The sequence below is a fragment of the Phacochoerus africanus genome, chromosome 14 (assembly GCF_016906955.1).
Source record: "Phacochoerus africanus isolate WHEZ1 chromosome 14, ROS_Pafr_v1, whole genome shotgun sequence".
Lineage (NCBI taxonomy): Eukaryota > Metazoa > Chordata > Mammalia > Artiodactyla > Suidae > Phacochoerus > Phacochoerus africanus.
The window spans coordinates 4,765,740-4,781,002 of NC_062557.1; the positions used below are offsets into that span (position 1 = coordinate 4,765,740).

A 15,263-nucleotide genomic window follows, 5' to 3' on the forward strand; every position below is an offset into this window, starting at 1 on the left:
CTGGTGTGGCTGTAGCTGTGGCGTAGGCCAGCAGCTGTAGCTCTGATTCCACCCCTAGCCTGGGAACTTCTATATGCTGCAGGTGCAGCCCTGGGGGAAAAAAAATTAGAACAGCATTTGGGAGTGGTAGAGAAATAATATTGCCGGTTACAATGCATTTATCTCCAGCATACAGTAACAGAGCCCTGGAAGGCTCTGGAGAAACAAAAACAGACTCCTTTTTCTTCATCACGCCCTCTCCTACATTCCAGAATTATATCAAGGAGAAAGTCAGAGTTCCCATCATGGCACAGTGGTTAACGAATCCGACTAGGAACCATGAGGTTGCAGGTTCAATCCCTGGCCTCACTCAGTGGGTTAAGGATCTGGTGTTGCCTTGAGCTGTGGTGTAGGTCGCATTGCTGTGGCTCTGGCGTAGGCCAGCAGCTACAGCTCCAATTAGACCCTAGCCTGGGAACCTCCATATGTCATGGGTGCGGCCCTTGAAAAGACAAAAAGACCAAAAAGAAAAAAAAGTCAATGGAGGAAATAGATTTGACCCACAGCACCTGTGCTGAACCCCAGACGCTCCTCTCTGGGAGCAGTGTCCATGCCTGGAGCCTGTGGGGAAGGCTGCTGGATCCAGAACGGGAGGGGCTTTCCCCAGCGGCACCTGGAAATGTCCTCTTGGTGAAAAGGTATTAAGGCGACCCTAGGAGCACAAGCAGCTGGTGACATGTCTATATAAGGTGGCTACAAGTAAGCGGAGGTGGTGTTTGGCTCTCATTGTCTTCCAGGCTGCCCAGTGTCTCCGTTTACCGGAGCCCTTCTGTCTGCTGGGCCCTTGGTGTCTCCAAAGTGCTGTAAAATGAGCAGGGCTAGAGGAAAACGATGCAGAAAGATGACGCTCACCCGAGGGCCCCTGGAGTCCTGGGCATTTCAAACTCGGTCGCAAAAGGAGCTCAAGCTCGAAGCGCCGGGCCTGCCTGGGCAGAGAGGGTTTGGCCCTGCTCGCGCCTCGGGAGCGCTGCGCCGGCGTCCAGCCCCGGGCCCGGGGAAGTCGGGGGCGGGGCGCGGCGGGGGCTCCGCCCCGGGGCGGGGCGCGGCGGGCTCCCTCGGGGGTCCCCGTGGGCGGGCGGGCACTTGGGCGGCCGCGGCGCGATGGAGGCGCCGGCCGAGCTGCTGGCCGCGCTGCCCGCGCTGGCCACCGCGCTGGCCCTGCTGCTCGCTTGGCTGCTGCTGCGGCGCGGGGCGGCCGCGAGCTCGAACCCCGCCGGCGCGCCCCCGGAACCCGCGCCCCCGGAACCCGCGCCCCCGGCCGAGGCCGGCGGAACGCCCGAGCCGCCGGGCCCCTGCGCCGCAGAGCCGGCGGCCGCGCCCGAGGGGCCGGGGGAGCCCGCGCTGCCGGACAAGCCCACGGCGGCCCCGGCGCCGGCGGAGGCGGCGGCGGCGGCGGCGGCGGAGGAGGAGGAGGAGCAGGCCGCCGAGGAGAGGCAGGTACGGTCCCGCCCTCCCGGGCGCCCCTTCCCACCCCGAGCCCGGTGCTCTCCGCGGCTCGGCGCACTCTGCCGCCCCCGGCCGAGGTGAGACCCGGGCCCCCAGACTGGGCCGCGCTGCCCCCAGGGAGGGCAGGGCCCGCGGCCGGCAGGAAAGGAAGGTCCTGGCGTTCCCCCCGCCCCCCAAGCGTCGCCGAGTTTCTCGGAGTTGTGTTTTGTCACCTGGCTGGCTTTCCCCTTCTTGGCCAACCCCCGCCCCGGCATCCGTCCCAACCACCTTCTACCCCCTCACCCCTCATCCTCCCGGCCGCAGGCTCCCAAATCCACGTGTATGTGGCTTGTTTCAAGGGCTGCGATAATGACTGTTGCCTTCTGGTGGAAAATATGAAACTTAAACGGAAGGAAAAAAAAAAAAAGGAAAGCTTCTTAGGCCAATTTGACATCCAGATTCCTGAGTCATTTATGTCATGTTGTGCGAAGCCCATAGAATGCCACGGAAAGAAAGGGACCGGACAATTGCAATCCTTTTTATTGTCTGTTTCAAACTGCACGGTGCTTTGCACACCTCCCCTGGGGTGTGGACCAGCTGGGCGGGTGTGCAGTGAGCTAGCAGGATAAGGTCCTCTTGCAGCACAGCTGAACCCCGCAAACCCGCTCTCTGGCTTCTGCTGTCCATCGGCTCTGTCCTGACTACACCGCACCGTCTTGCTTCAGGGTATCCGGAGAGGAGAGGTGTCTCCAGTGCACTTGTCTGACCAGCCCCACACACTTTTTCTGATGCATCTCTTTAGATTGGAAACCTACATGCCAGGCCCGGCCCCAGGATCACAGCACCCTTGGCCCCTCCAGGCCACCACAGGTGGGAGGTGGGGGGAGGGCTGACCCTGATCAGAAAGCCTTGTTTTGGAGTTCCTGTTGTGGCTCAGTGATAAGAACCCAACTAGTATCCATGAGGATGTGGGTTCGATCCCTGGCATCACTCAGTGGGTTAAGGATCTGGCATAGCCGTGAGCTGTGATATAGGTCGCAGCCGAAGCGCAGACCCTGCATTGCTGTGGCTGTGGCATAGGCTGGCAGCTACAGCTCCGATTCGACCCCTGGCCTGGGAACCTCCGTATGCCATGGGTGTGGCCCTAAGAAGCAAAAAAAAAAAAGAAAAGAAAAGAAAAAGGCTTGTTTTGACTCCTGGGCTCCTCTTCTTCGGAGGCTAGCCAGGATGATGGGAAACCATGAGTGAGCTGCTTGGGTTCGTTGTCAGTGCGTCTGCAGTGCCCACTCTGAATTTTGCTGGACACAATGGTTTATACTGGAGAGGAGGCGAGGCTGGGCGGAGGCATTTCTCTTTCGCAGAGTAATTGTTCCTGGAGCAGGCGCTTTGCTTGACACGTGGGTGACTAATTGTGTCATTAAAGTGGATTCTAACCAGCCCGAGGAGGGCTGAGATGCCCTAGTTCATCCCCGGAGGAAGCGAGGCCCTGCTGTGGTTGTAAACCTCACCTGTGGCCCTGGCAGGGAGGGTTCGGACGTGCTCCGATATTCAGAGTTCCCTTGGGAACAGAGAGGTGTCGGGCTAGTCTCAGGCTACCACTTGCTCCTAGGCAGCCCTGTTCCCACAGTTCACACACTGGCCCTCGTTCACCCAGTGGCAGGTTCTGGACTGAAGTTTAAAGTGTCCTGGAGTTCCCTGGTGGCCTAGCAGTTAAGGATCTGGCATTGTCCCTGCTGTGGCTCAAAGAGTTTGATCCCTGTCCTGGGAACTTACTTATGCTGCAGGCGCAGCCAAAAATTAACAAATAAAAAATAAAGTGTGGCGTTCCTCCTGTGGCGCAGCAGGTTAAGACTCTGACTGCAGCGGCTTGGGTCGCTGTGGAGGTATGGGTTTGATCCCCAGCCAGGTGCAGTGGGTTAAGGATCCAGCATTGCCACAGCTGAGGAGTAGGTCGCAGCTGTGGCTCAGCTTCAGTCTCTGGCCTGGGAACTTCCACAAGCCATAAGTGCGGCCATTTAAAAAAAAAAAAAAAAAACTATAAAAAATAGAGTGCTCTTTAGTGGTGCTCCGTCATCTCTTGATCCTGTGGGTTACAGTAACACTTTGGAAAGAACTTTCTACAAGGCCTCTGGGCTCTCAGCAACATGGTATCTATGTGATGGGTTTAGCAGTCCTTTAGAAAACAGGCCTGGGCGTTCCCGTCGCGGCGCAGTGGTTAACGACTCCGACTAGGAACCATGAGGTTGCGGGTTCGATCCCTGGCCTTGCTCAGTGGGTAACGATCCGGCGTTGCCGTGAGCTGTGGTGTAGGTTGCAGACGCCGCTCGGATCCCGCGTTGCTGTGGCTCTGGCGTAGGCCGGCGGCTACAGCTCCGATTCGACCCCTAGCCTGGGAACCTCCATATGCTGCGGGAGTGGCCCAAGAAATGGAAAAAAGACAAAAATAAGAAAGAAAGCAGGCCTGGTTCAACTCTGTCTGGGAGAGCGCGTGTCCTGTGAGGGCGAGCGGGGGCTTTGAGGGACAAGGCACTTGCAGAGGCTCGGAGCTGACACCGGGTGAGACTGGTTCCCTCCTTCCCCTCCTCCCCAGTGGTCTGGGGCTCAAGGCTCCAGCGCTTTCTGAGCTAGCAAGCCCTCCTCAACTCCAGCTGTGCATAGGCCCAGGTGCTGGGGGACACAGATATCCACTGTCCCCCCGCTTCCCACCTTCCCAGTGGTGGGATGACCCTGGAAGAAGCTGCTGAGAAATGGTCTGGAAATGGACTTGGGCATTGTGTAAAGCAGGCCACAGGGCTCTCTTCTGATTCTCATACTGCCCCATCCTGGAAAACAGGCACGAAGGAGCCCTGGAGAAAAATAACTCTGGTCTGGCTTTGGGGAGGCAGCAGTGACGCCCTCAGCCAGCCTCTCATTAAGTGAACAGCAGCAGGGGGAGGAGGGAGGGCCGCCCCAGCTGCTGAGAGCCGGAGGTCACAGCCCTGGGCGGTCGAGTGGCACTTACCTCTCCCGCCCCCTTTCATTCTCCATTAACCACCCGGCCCTTCTAATCCAATGGGCTTCCTTTCCTGGGGCGGGAGGCCCAGAGCAGCTGCTGCCTACACTCACAAAGCTGATTACTGAGAAGGATCCAGAACCCAGGGAAGCAGGCTTCTGCTGCGGCTGTGGATCTCTGAGGTGTGGGAGAGCCAAGCCACGTGCTGGCCCCCCCACGGGAGGCTGAGCAGTGACTGAAGACATTGGGTGGGGGGGGAGACCAGCCAGCCCAGCACAAGGAGGCCGAGCAGAGGGCAGGGCCGTGTTATTAAACCTGGTTTCTCTCTGAGGGATTTGTGTGGGAGTGGGAGTGGGCATGAGAGGGGCGGGCAGGCCCTACCCTCACAAAGAATGACCTAGAACAAGGTCAGCAGCAAGAGCGGGCCCCTCTCAATGCCGGGAAACGGTCCTTCTTGGTGCTGCCGTAGAGGTAGGACCTTAGATGTGCAGGCCTCTCACCTCCCCAGCAGCTATGGGTTCCAGGCGCCGAGGCTCAGGTGTCATTCGATGGTACCAGAGCCAGGACCCAGGCCGCCCCCCAGCGCTCAGGCCCCCTCCTCCTACTCGGAAACGGCGCAGGGACTTCCGCAGAAGGCAGCTGACCGATGTCCCAGGCAGGGAGCCGTGTGAATCCTGGGGACACAAATTTTCAGGCTGTGACAGCTCTAGTGAGACTTCTAGGGGGGAAAACAGACATCATCCAAATGCGCATTAATTAGAACAGCAGCGTAGCTAGCACGTTGGCGGGTCGGCCGACGGCGGGAAGGGGAAGGGCTGAACGCAAAGCCGCCGCTGGCGTGTTCGCGATCATTCCAGCAGCGCTGCACATCAACTGAATACGAGACAGCGCGGGGAGCTGTAAGCAGCGTTCAGCCATCTGTGGTGCAGGCGGTTATGTTTTGTACAGCTGGCGAAGCTTATAATCTAATTTTTTTTTTTTCCCTAGGAGAAGTCAGGGCTTTCCTAGCAGCTAAAATGTTCTCTTTCTTTCAGCGATAGAGTCGTGTTTGCACATAGAAAATGCAGCCCTCAGTTAGAATTTTTCTGCTTACTGGGAAGTAGTAAACTCTTAAAGAACATACCTTTAGAAAAAAGCTGCCTAGCTCTGGAGAGTCAGAAATAAAACATTTGCTTTTAGGCAGTTTCTTCCTCGTGGCCCTTTTCCTTCCCAGACAGTTGGCCCAAACCACAGCGGGAGAGGAGGGAGACCAGCTCAGGCCCTTGGCAGACAGTCTTTCTGAGAAACGCCAAGTCCCAGGTGGCATCTCTGGAGTCACCTGAGTCGGACCACACTCGGTTGGCCCATTTAGGTCAGACAAACGGAATAGGGTCCAGAAACTCCCTCCAACAAGGAGCTGCTGGAGTTGCCATCGTGGCGCAGCAGAAACGAATCCGCCGAGGAACCATGAGGCTGAGGGTTCGATCCCTGCTCCCCGCTCAGTGGGTTAAGGATCCGGCGTAGCCGTGAGCTGTGGTGTAGGTCGCAGACACGGCTCGGATCTGGCATTGCTGGGGCTGTGGGGTAGGCCAGCTGCCCCTCCAATCTGACCCCTGGCCTACACAGAATTACCTACACAGAATATGTGTATATCCTTATTTTTTCAAATTTACTTAGTATTTAATAAGTAATAAATGATAGGTATTTAAATTACTGGGTTTTAATTTATTTTATTAAAAAATAAAAATGAAAAACAGCCACAGGATTTGGGGGAAGTCACTTAAGCTTTGGGTCTGAGTCTTCCCATCCACCAGATGAAGGGCTCGGACTGAAGCAAACTGACCCTCTGTAGCAGCGCGTGATTGTCTGCTCTCACAGCCTGGGGAGAGGTGCCTGCCCTGGGGTTTCATATTTTCAAGTTGGAAATCCTTGCCAAGGGAGTTTCTGCTGTGGAGCCGTGGGTTAAGGATCCCGTGCTGCCACAGCTGGGGCTGAGGTCACAGCTGGGGCTCAGATGGGATCCCTGGCCTGGGAACTTGCATAGCAATCCTTGGCATTGCTAACCAGCCTGACCTCTGGTTGAGGCAGCCCTGAGCGTGGTCTCACAGGCGGCTAATTCTAGGACTGTGGTGTGAAGGCTCTTTCTCCCAACCGGAGTCGTAACTTGCTGAAGACTCAGCCTCTGAGATCAGTCTCAAAATCAGAAGCTACCTCCGGCCCAGTGGCACCCTGTAACAATCGTCCGCCTCCCCCAAGGTCAGACCCTTCTCATCGTTATTCCTCATAAAGGCTAAAGGAGATTTGAAGTGCTGGCCACCTGCCTTCTGTGACTGTCCTTGGAGCCGGTCATGGTCAAAATTCTTCAGCCTGGCTTTCCCCAACACAAGGGTTTTTCTTCCTCTGATCCTTTCAGATCTGATTTGGTCCCTCTCTTCATTTTCTTCCCTGTCTTTGACCTCTGTTTCTCTCCAAAGGCAGAGACTGGAAATCAGCCTAATACTCACTGACGGAGGGTCTGGTAGATGGCTGGCTGCTGCCTGCTGCCTCGGGGTGTTTTTTATGAAGCTTTGATGTCCTCCAAATCCTCTTTGTAGGAGCAGGGCCAAAGACGTTAATCTGATGGGATTGAATCCGGCAGGCTGATGTCTGAGCCAGACGGCCTGCGCCTTTGGGGCCTTTGGGGCTTGTGACCGTGCCCTCGGTTGGGAGTCCAGGACGGTCTCTTAGTCTGGACGTTTGAACCCACAGCCCTGCAGGCTGGCCCCCCTGGCTGTCCTCGCCCCCACATCCCTGTGCCTCACGTCAGGGGGTTACCAGGAGCTCTCTGCTCTCGGACCTCACTAAAAAAGCTCAAGCCCATGACAGCAAGTGGAGGGCTTCTGCGTGGCCGGGACCGCTGCCACCTCCCAGGACACATGGGCTGCCGTCAGCCTGGGATCAAGAGCTGATGACGCCCACGGCTGTGCCCCAGCCAAGCCCGGCCCCAGCCCCCTCCTGGACATCACGTCTGATAGGGTGCTGCGTTTCTGCCCACCACGATGCCCTCTGCCCCCCCCCGCCCCCACCCCAGTGTTTGTCATCCCATTCAGAGCTCTAGCACCAGTCGCGTGGCTGCTCCGACCAAGAGCCGCAGTGTCTTCCTGGTTTTCTCTTTGTCCCTGTCCCACCTGCCCGCAGTGACCACATCAGCAGGTCCTGCCTCCTGGGCCTCCAGAATGCCCGCTGCATGCGGGCTCACCCATCTCTCTGGCCACCGCTCCAGTCCATGCCTCGTCTGGGCTGTTCAGGTCTCCCTGCCTCCAGTGTGCGCCCCACCTGCACCCCACCCAGCAACCAGTGTGATCTTCACAACATAGAAACCACATCTCCTGCTCTGCTTAAAGCCCCCCAGTGGCTCCCATCACTCACAGAGTAAATGCCAGGCTCTTCCCAACACCCCCCAACGGCTCTGCCTCTTCTCCTGGTCGCCCCCCACCCCAGACACATGCCAGGCCTGGTGCCGCTCTTCCTCTGCCTGGCCAGCCCTCCCAGCCTCGATCCCTAGAAGGGGTCTCTTCCCCTTTTAAGTCTCTGTGACCTTGGCCACCGTGGTGGATGTAAATTCCTCCCAGCACACGGTCCTCTCTGGCTTCCTTCGCAGCACTCGGTGCAGGCTGAGGTCATCTTTGATTTTGGTGCATTGTCTGCTGCGGAGGAATATCAGCTCATGAGAACAGGGGCACCCAGAAGGTACTTGTTGAATGAATGAACTGCAATAACAACAAAAAGAAAACCCCATCGCTTCCTGCTGAGAGGCAGGTGCTTCCTGCTCGTAGGACTGCCCTGGGCAGCAGCAGTCATTTTTCTTTGTGCCCAGGGCCCTGTGTGTCACCTGCCTGTGTGCATCCCTAGAGCTGTGTTTTCTGCCCCAAAGAGGCAAACTGTAAGGTAGTGAGCTCCCTGATGCTGGGGGTGTTCAAACAGAGACTGGGTAGCTGGCAGTTCATCAAAGGTTTTATCACCTGGGGTTTTGTACTGGGTCAGAGCCAAGTTAGATCAGTGGCTTCTGACATATTTAAAAGCACTGGATACCTTTCTCCCTCCAGTCGCATAAGGAAGCTCAGTGCAGGGAGCAGAAGCGGAACTGGTCTGGGTGGGGATCTTGGCCCCTCTGCCCCTCCTCCCTGCGGCAGACCCTGCAGTCCGTCCACACAGCGCCAGGGCTCTCTCCACCCCGGTTAGAATAATAACTGAGCTCCATCCTGTCCAAGTCAGACGGTGTGGTCTCAGAGGACCCCCTCCGACAGAGGAGGGAGAGGGGCCCAGGGGTGAGCCTCCAAGGACAGCCCCTGTGCCCGAGGCTGTGGCCCCAAGGATGACCTCATGGCCCATGTGGTGGGTGGGAGAGGACAGCACTTGCCAGCAAACCCTTAGAGACTGACTCATGGAATCTGGAAGCAGGAGAGCTTTCAAAGCCAGGCGTACTTGAACTGTACATGGCAACTGTCATCAGGGGGCTTTGAGCAGAAAAGCATCATCAAGTCGGCATTTTAAGATGTCTTCAGAACAGGGGAATTGGAGGAGAATGGGCTCCAGGACATGGTGCCAGGATGAAGGCACAGAGTGACCGAGGCCGGACGGGGATGAAGGAGCGTGACTGAGGCAGGATGGGGATGAAAGCACAGAGTGACGGAGGCCGGACAGGGATGAAGGCACAGAGTGACCGAGGCTGGATCAGGGAGAATTAGGGGGAGGAGGGACCCCACACGTCTCCCAAAGGCAAGGAGAGCTTAGAAGTCAGATGGAAAGGAAGTGCCAGGCTGTCGTCAACATTCCTGGGCCATGATGAAGTGTCAAGTTGCTGTGACCGCAGAGAAAACCTGGACACGTTGAGAGGGGTCAAGCTGGGACAAGAAGATGTTGGTTCCTTGTCACCGGGGACATGTCCTGTCCAGCCGCACAAGGGGATGGAGAGAGCTGGCCTGCTTGGAGCCTGGAGCTGTCATCTGGAGGCCAGGGGTGGCTGCCTTGTTTTGATGGTACAGGCGGAGAGAACGGCCTGGCTGTGACCTCGGCCGCCAGCCTGTCCTCCCCGCCCAGCACCGGCGCCCTGGGAGCTGGCGCCAGCTCTGCTCTGTCTGCTCGCCCCACAGCAACGCTCTGCTGTGAATGCAAAAGATGAACAGCCTCATTGCCTAATGGAATCCTTCTGGAAGGAGTGCCAGCACTGTCTATCCTGCTTCCGCCTGAGTGGAAGCAGGGAGGCAGCCCCTGTGCCCGGTCTCAGTGCCCATCTTAGGGACCTTCCCTGGAGATGGGGCGGTCCGCTGACCTGGCTGCATGGCGCATGCTTGGGGGATTGTGCAGGCCCCCTGAGGGCTTCCTGTTGTCTCTGTTGTCGCCTGCTGCGGGGGCATGGAGGGACAGGCATCCCCATGGGAGCTGGGCCTCCCCTCTGCCTCCCTGGTGGATCCGTGGTCCCCGCCCCCGGTCAGGTCCACTTTCTGGATGAACTAGAGTCGGGGGAGGGGTTGGCACAGGCACAACAGGAGGCAGCCCAGGTGGCTGGTCACAGGCTCCAACAGATCCTGTTTGCAGGACCCCAGAGCAGATCCATCTCCTTAGGCAGACAGGTATCCGTCTCTCTCTCTCCATCTTCCCCCATCTCTTCTGACTTCAGCCGTGCGTCAGGCCTAGATGGGCCAGGGCAGCCATAAGTAGCATTGCGCTGCCCCTGGGGTGCGTACCTGGCTCCCAGGGGCTCTGAGAAGCCTCCTTCCAAGCCCCTCTTCACCCTGCAGCCCCTGCCCCTCCCCTCTGCCGCCCCTCCCTCTTGGGCTCCTGGCCTTGGCCGGGCTGTCAGGAGGCCCACCTCCACCCCCTCCACTGGCGGAAAAGCTGAATTAGAAAAGGATCCCAGTTTCGAACAGCCAAGGAAACTATAAATAAAACAGCCTACGGAATGGGAGAAAATAGTTTCAAATGATGCAACTGACAAGGGCTTAATCTCCAAAATATACAAACACCTCATACAACTCACTAGCAAGAAAAACAAACAATCCGGAGTTCCTGTCTGTCATGGTTCAGCAGAAACAAATCTGACTAGGAACCATAAGGCTGCGGGTTCCATCCCTGGCTTCGCTCAGTGGGTTAAGGATCTGGCGTTGCCGTTGGGCTGTGGTGTAGGCCAACAGCTACGGCTCCAATTCAACCTCTAGCCTGGGAACCTCCATGTGCTGCGGGTGTGGCCCTACAAAAAACAAAAAAAAAAGACAAAAAAAAAGAGAAAAATGGCCAGAAGACCTGAAGAGACATTTCTCCAAAGAAGACACAGACGGCCAACAGGCACATGAAAAAATGCTCAACATCACTGATCATTAGCAAGATGCAAATCAAAACTACAATGAGGTGCCATCTCACCCCAGTCAGAATGGCCATCATTAGTAAGTCCACAAATAACAAATGCTGGAGGGGCGTGGAGAAAAGGGAACCTTCCTGCCCTGTCGGTGGGAATGTAAATGGGTACAACCGCTATGGAAAACAGTATGGAGGTACCTCAGAAAACCAACTACCATGTGATCCAGCAGTCCCACTCCTGGGCACGTATGCAGACAAAACTTTTATTGAAAAAGATACATGCACCCCTATGTTCATTGCAACACTATTCACTAGAGCCAAGACATGGAAACAACCTAAATATCCAATGACAGATGAATGGATTAAGAAGATATGGTACATATAGACAGTGGAATACTACTCAGTCATTAAAAAAGAACAAAATAATGCCATTTGCAGCAACATGGATGGATCTAGAGACTCTCATACTAAATGAAGTAAGTCCGAAAGGGAAAGATAAATACCATATGATATCACTTCTATCTGGCATCTAATAAACGGCACAAGTGAACCGATCTACAGAAAAGAAACAAACTCATGGACGTAGAGAACAGACTTGTGGTTGCCAAGGAGGAGGGAGTGGGAGTTTGGGGTTAGTAGATGCAAACTATGGCATTTGGAGTGGATGAGCAATGAGATCCTGCTGTGTAGCACAGGGAACTATATCTAATCACTTGTGATGGAACAAATCCAGAAGGATAATGTGAAAAAAAGAATGTTTATAAATGTATAACTGGGTCACTTGGCTATATAGCATCAAGTGACAGAACACTGTAAATCAACTATAATAAAAACAATTAAAAAACAATAGTATCGCAGGAGTGCTGCGGTGGGTGTGGCGGCTGTGGGTGTGGCCCTAAGGAAAAAAGACAACAAAAGAAAGGCGTCCCAGAACGTGTGAGGTGCGAACTAGGCTTTAACCACGAATGGAGGGCTGAGATGCTGGTCAGTGAGCTGACTGGGGCAGGGTCTGCTGTGGGAACCTGCCAGGGTGACAGCAGCTGTCTGTCCCAGAGCATGTCGTGATTCTCAGCATTCATGAAAGTGACTTACTTTCAACGCAGACCGTGTGGCTTAAACAGCAGGAATTTATCTTCTCTGGAACACTGAGGTCAAGGTGTCAGCGGGTTCGGTCTCTCCGAGGCCTCTGTCCTCTGCTGCAGGTGCTGCCTTCCTGCTGTGTCCTCGCGGGGTTTTTCCTCTGTGTGCGCGCACCCCAGGTGTCTCTCTGTGTGTCCACGTTTCCTCTTCTTGTAAAGACACCAGTCAAAGTGGACTGGGACCCATCCTAATAATCTAATGCTCTTTTTTATTTATTTGTTTGTTTTTTGAGGGGGAGTTGTTGGCGGCACTTGCAGCATGCAGAAGTTCCCGAGCCAGGGATCAAACCTGCACCACAGCAGCGACCGGAGCCACAGCAGTGGCAATGCCAGGTCCTTAACCCACTGAGCCACCAGGGAACTCCTCTAATAACCTCTGTAGGCCTTCTGTCCAAATACAGTCAAAGTCTGGGGTACTGAGGGTTGGGACCTCAATGGATGAATTTGGGGAAGGACACAATTCTGCCCCTAACGTCGGGGACTATACAGCACATTGATGAGGGGTCAACAGTGATGGTGGCCTCTTGTGATGTCTGCAGCCAGAGCTCTGAGCAGCTGCTGGGTTCGTCCTGCCCCCGGGCTTGACCCTGGCAGAGTGGTGTACAGGACGTGAGTCGCTCCCACAGAGAGGGGGCAGGGGTGGAATGGCCTCGGGGGTGGCCATGGCGGGGGACTCCCCCCGCCCCCCGCCCCGGTCACTCTCCGCAGCTCCCAGCTCTTAAGCTTCCAGTTCTGGGACCAGAGATCCCTCGGGCCCAAGAGGAAGTTGGGCCCGTGGGTCACATCCACCCGCCAGCGTCATCACATTGTGTGTCGGGGGGTCTGATTGGGCGGTTCCCCCAGGCTTCAGGGGCACCTTCTGAAAGAAGGGGGTTTCTCTGCAGACAGGAAACAATAAGTGCCCAATTCAAGCATGTGGTCCAAAGTTCATTACGTCTCACAATAAGAAATCTATTTTATTTTATTAATTTATTTATTTTTTTGTCTTTTGTCTTTTTTGTTGTTGTTGCTGTTGTTGCTATTTCTTGGGCCGCTCCCGCGGCATATGGAGGCTCCCAGGCTAGGGGTTGAATCGGAGCTGTAGCCACCGGCCTACACCAGAGCCACAGCAACGCGGGATCCGAGCCGCATCTGCAATCTACACCACAGCTCACGGCAATGCCGGATCATTCACCCACTGAGCAAGGGCAGGGACCGAACCCTCAACCTCATGGTTCCTAGTCGGATTCGTTAACCACTGCGCCACGACGGGAACTCCAAGAAATCTATTTTGAATCACATCCCCGTAGATAAAGTCAGAGAAGTTTTGTAAAATGGTATCTACCTCTCCCCCCGCCCCACACCACTGTTTATCTTTAATTTCATTCTGGCACACAGGAGCGCCCCCAAAGTCTTAGTGCAGTTTTAAGTGTAAATGCCACAAACCTACAAAACACCTCGGTTGATTATTTACTTATTTAAATTCCTTTTATACTTAGTTTCCTGACATTTGAAAGCCATGTTCTTTCAATTTTGTGCTTTGCCGTGTCCAGAAACTGGACAGACAGGCAGGCAGCAGGGTCCTTTGCTGTTTGCACCCCAGACATCTGGTTGACCTCCCTTGAGGCCAAGTCCAAACTGTCAGATGGGCATCCAGTCTTCCTCAGATCACAAGGCTGGAGTCGCAAAGGCAGTCCCTTCAATCGCTGACCTTCCACCCATGAAAGGTTTTTTCAGAATCTCAAAATGAGCTAGAAAATCATCAATATATTTAAAATATAAAATGCAAATACCTTTCAAATGTCATTTTTCGGTATGTTTGTAGCATTTATGCTTCCGAAATTATTAAATCTTAAAACCACACTAAGACATCAGCTGCACTTTTTTTTTTTTTAAGGGCTGCACCTGTAGCATAGGGAGGTTCCTGGGCCAGGGGTTGAGCTGCAGCTGCAGCTGCCAGCCTATACCACAGCCACGGCAATGCGGGATCCTTAGCCCACTGAGCAAGGTCAGGGATCGAACTGTCATCCTCATGGACACTATGTTAGGTTCTTAACCCATGGAGCCACAATGGGAACTTCTGGGCTGCACGTTTTTGAAATCCTAGTAGCAAGCTCTACATTGCTCTCATGACCCACCAATGGGTCAAAACCAGTTTAAAAAGCACCGCACTTCAAAAGTCAAGTGCAAAATCCAAATGTAGACCAACCTCTCCCCAGGGGAGTGTTAGCAGGTCAGCCAGAGCTGGATCTGCAATGGTCTTGAATTTCCCCTTGGGTGGCAATTATCTGGGAAGATGTCTTTCCTCCTGGCCAGTGAGTTCCTTCAAAAAGGGACTATGTTTGCTTTTTTTGGTTGTTTTCCTTTCATCTTTATGTCCCTCGCACCCACTGGGAGAACTGGCCTCCCCGCTGGTATCCATACTGGGCTTATTCCTGGAATCCAGCCCTGACTAGGTTAACCTGTTGGTCTTTTTTCTCTTTTGGCTGCCGTGCAGCATATGGGGTCAGATCGGAGCTGCAGTCACAACCTGAGCCTCAGCTGTGGCACCTCTGGATCCTTAACTGATGGTGCAGGACCGGGAATCCAACCTGTGTCCCAGCACTCCCCAGACGCCGCTGATCTCGTTGTGCCATGGCAGGAACTCCACTCTGTCTTTTTATATTTTTATTTTTGAATTTTTATTTATTTTTTGTCTTTTGTCTTTTGAGGGCCGCACCTGAGGCATATGGACGTTCCCAGGCTAGAGGTCGAATCAGAGCTGTAGCCGCCAGCCTACGCCAGAGCCACAGCCATGCCAGATCCTTAACCCACTGAGCAAGGCCAGGGATGGAACCCGCAACCTCATGGTTATTAGTCGGGTTTGTTAACCACTGAGCCACGACGGGAACTCCTCTCTTTCTTTTTTTAAAATAAGGAAAAATATATACAATAGCCCCAAGCTCACTGTTCCGAGATCCTGGGTAGCATTTTAAAAATGCTACATGCACAGGATTAGAAACTCCGAGTTACACTGAAATGTGTCAGATGGAAAGGAAGCTCCTCTCCCCAAAGGCGGTCCCTGTGGACAGTGTTTTGCGTCTTTCCAGAAAACATTTTCTCCACATTTATGAGCGGGTATGTGCACTCCTGATTGTTTTTTTTTTTTTTTTCTTTGTATCATTGCACTTCTGTTTTAATGTTCACACCGAGAAGGGTGCGCTCTGCCTTGTGCTGCTTCCTGGTTCCCCCTTTGCTAATGCGTCTGGCTGCGCTTTTCAGATGAGCACTCACCGTCGCCTCCCTTCCAGAGCAGCGCGGCAGGTGCATGGATGCGCTGTGATGTATTCAAGCTGGACATATTTTGGCGAGCAGATCAACCCACGATATTTAAC

At 54.6% G+C, this 15,263-nt stretch overlaps 1 protein-coding gene across 4 annotated transcripts in view; it reads left to right on the forward strand.

Annotated features, from left to right (window-relative positions):
• The first annotated feature begins 1,136 nt into the window (after window positions 1-1,136).
• The window catches only part of MXRA7 (matrix remodeling associated 7), a 47,266-nt gene continuing 33,139 nt past the window's right edge, over window positions 1,137-15,263 (forward strand). For all 4 annotated transcript variants that reach the window (XR_007131568.1, XM_047756560.1, XM_047756561.1 and 1 more), the window contains exon 1: window positions 1,137-1,476. Coding sequence is in view for 3 of the 4 variants with exons in the window: in XM_047756560.1 (XP_047612516.1) it covers window positions 1,141-1,476 (336 nt within the window). In the remaining variant the exon portion in view is untranslated. The remainder of the gene's footprint in view (window positions 1,477-15,263) is intronic.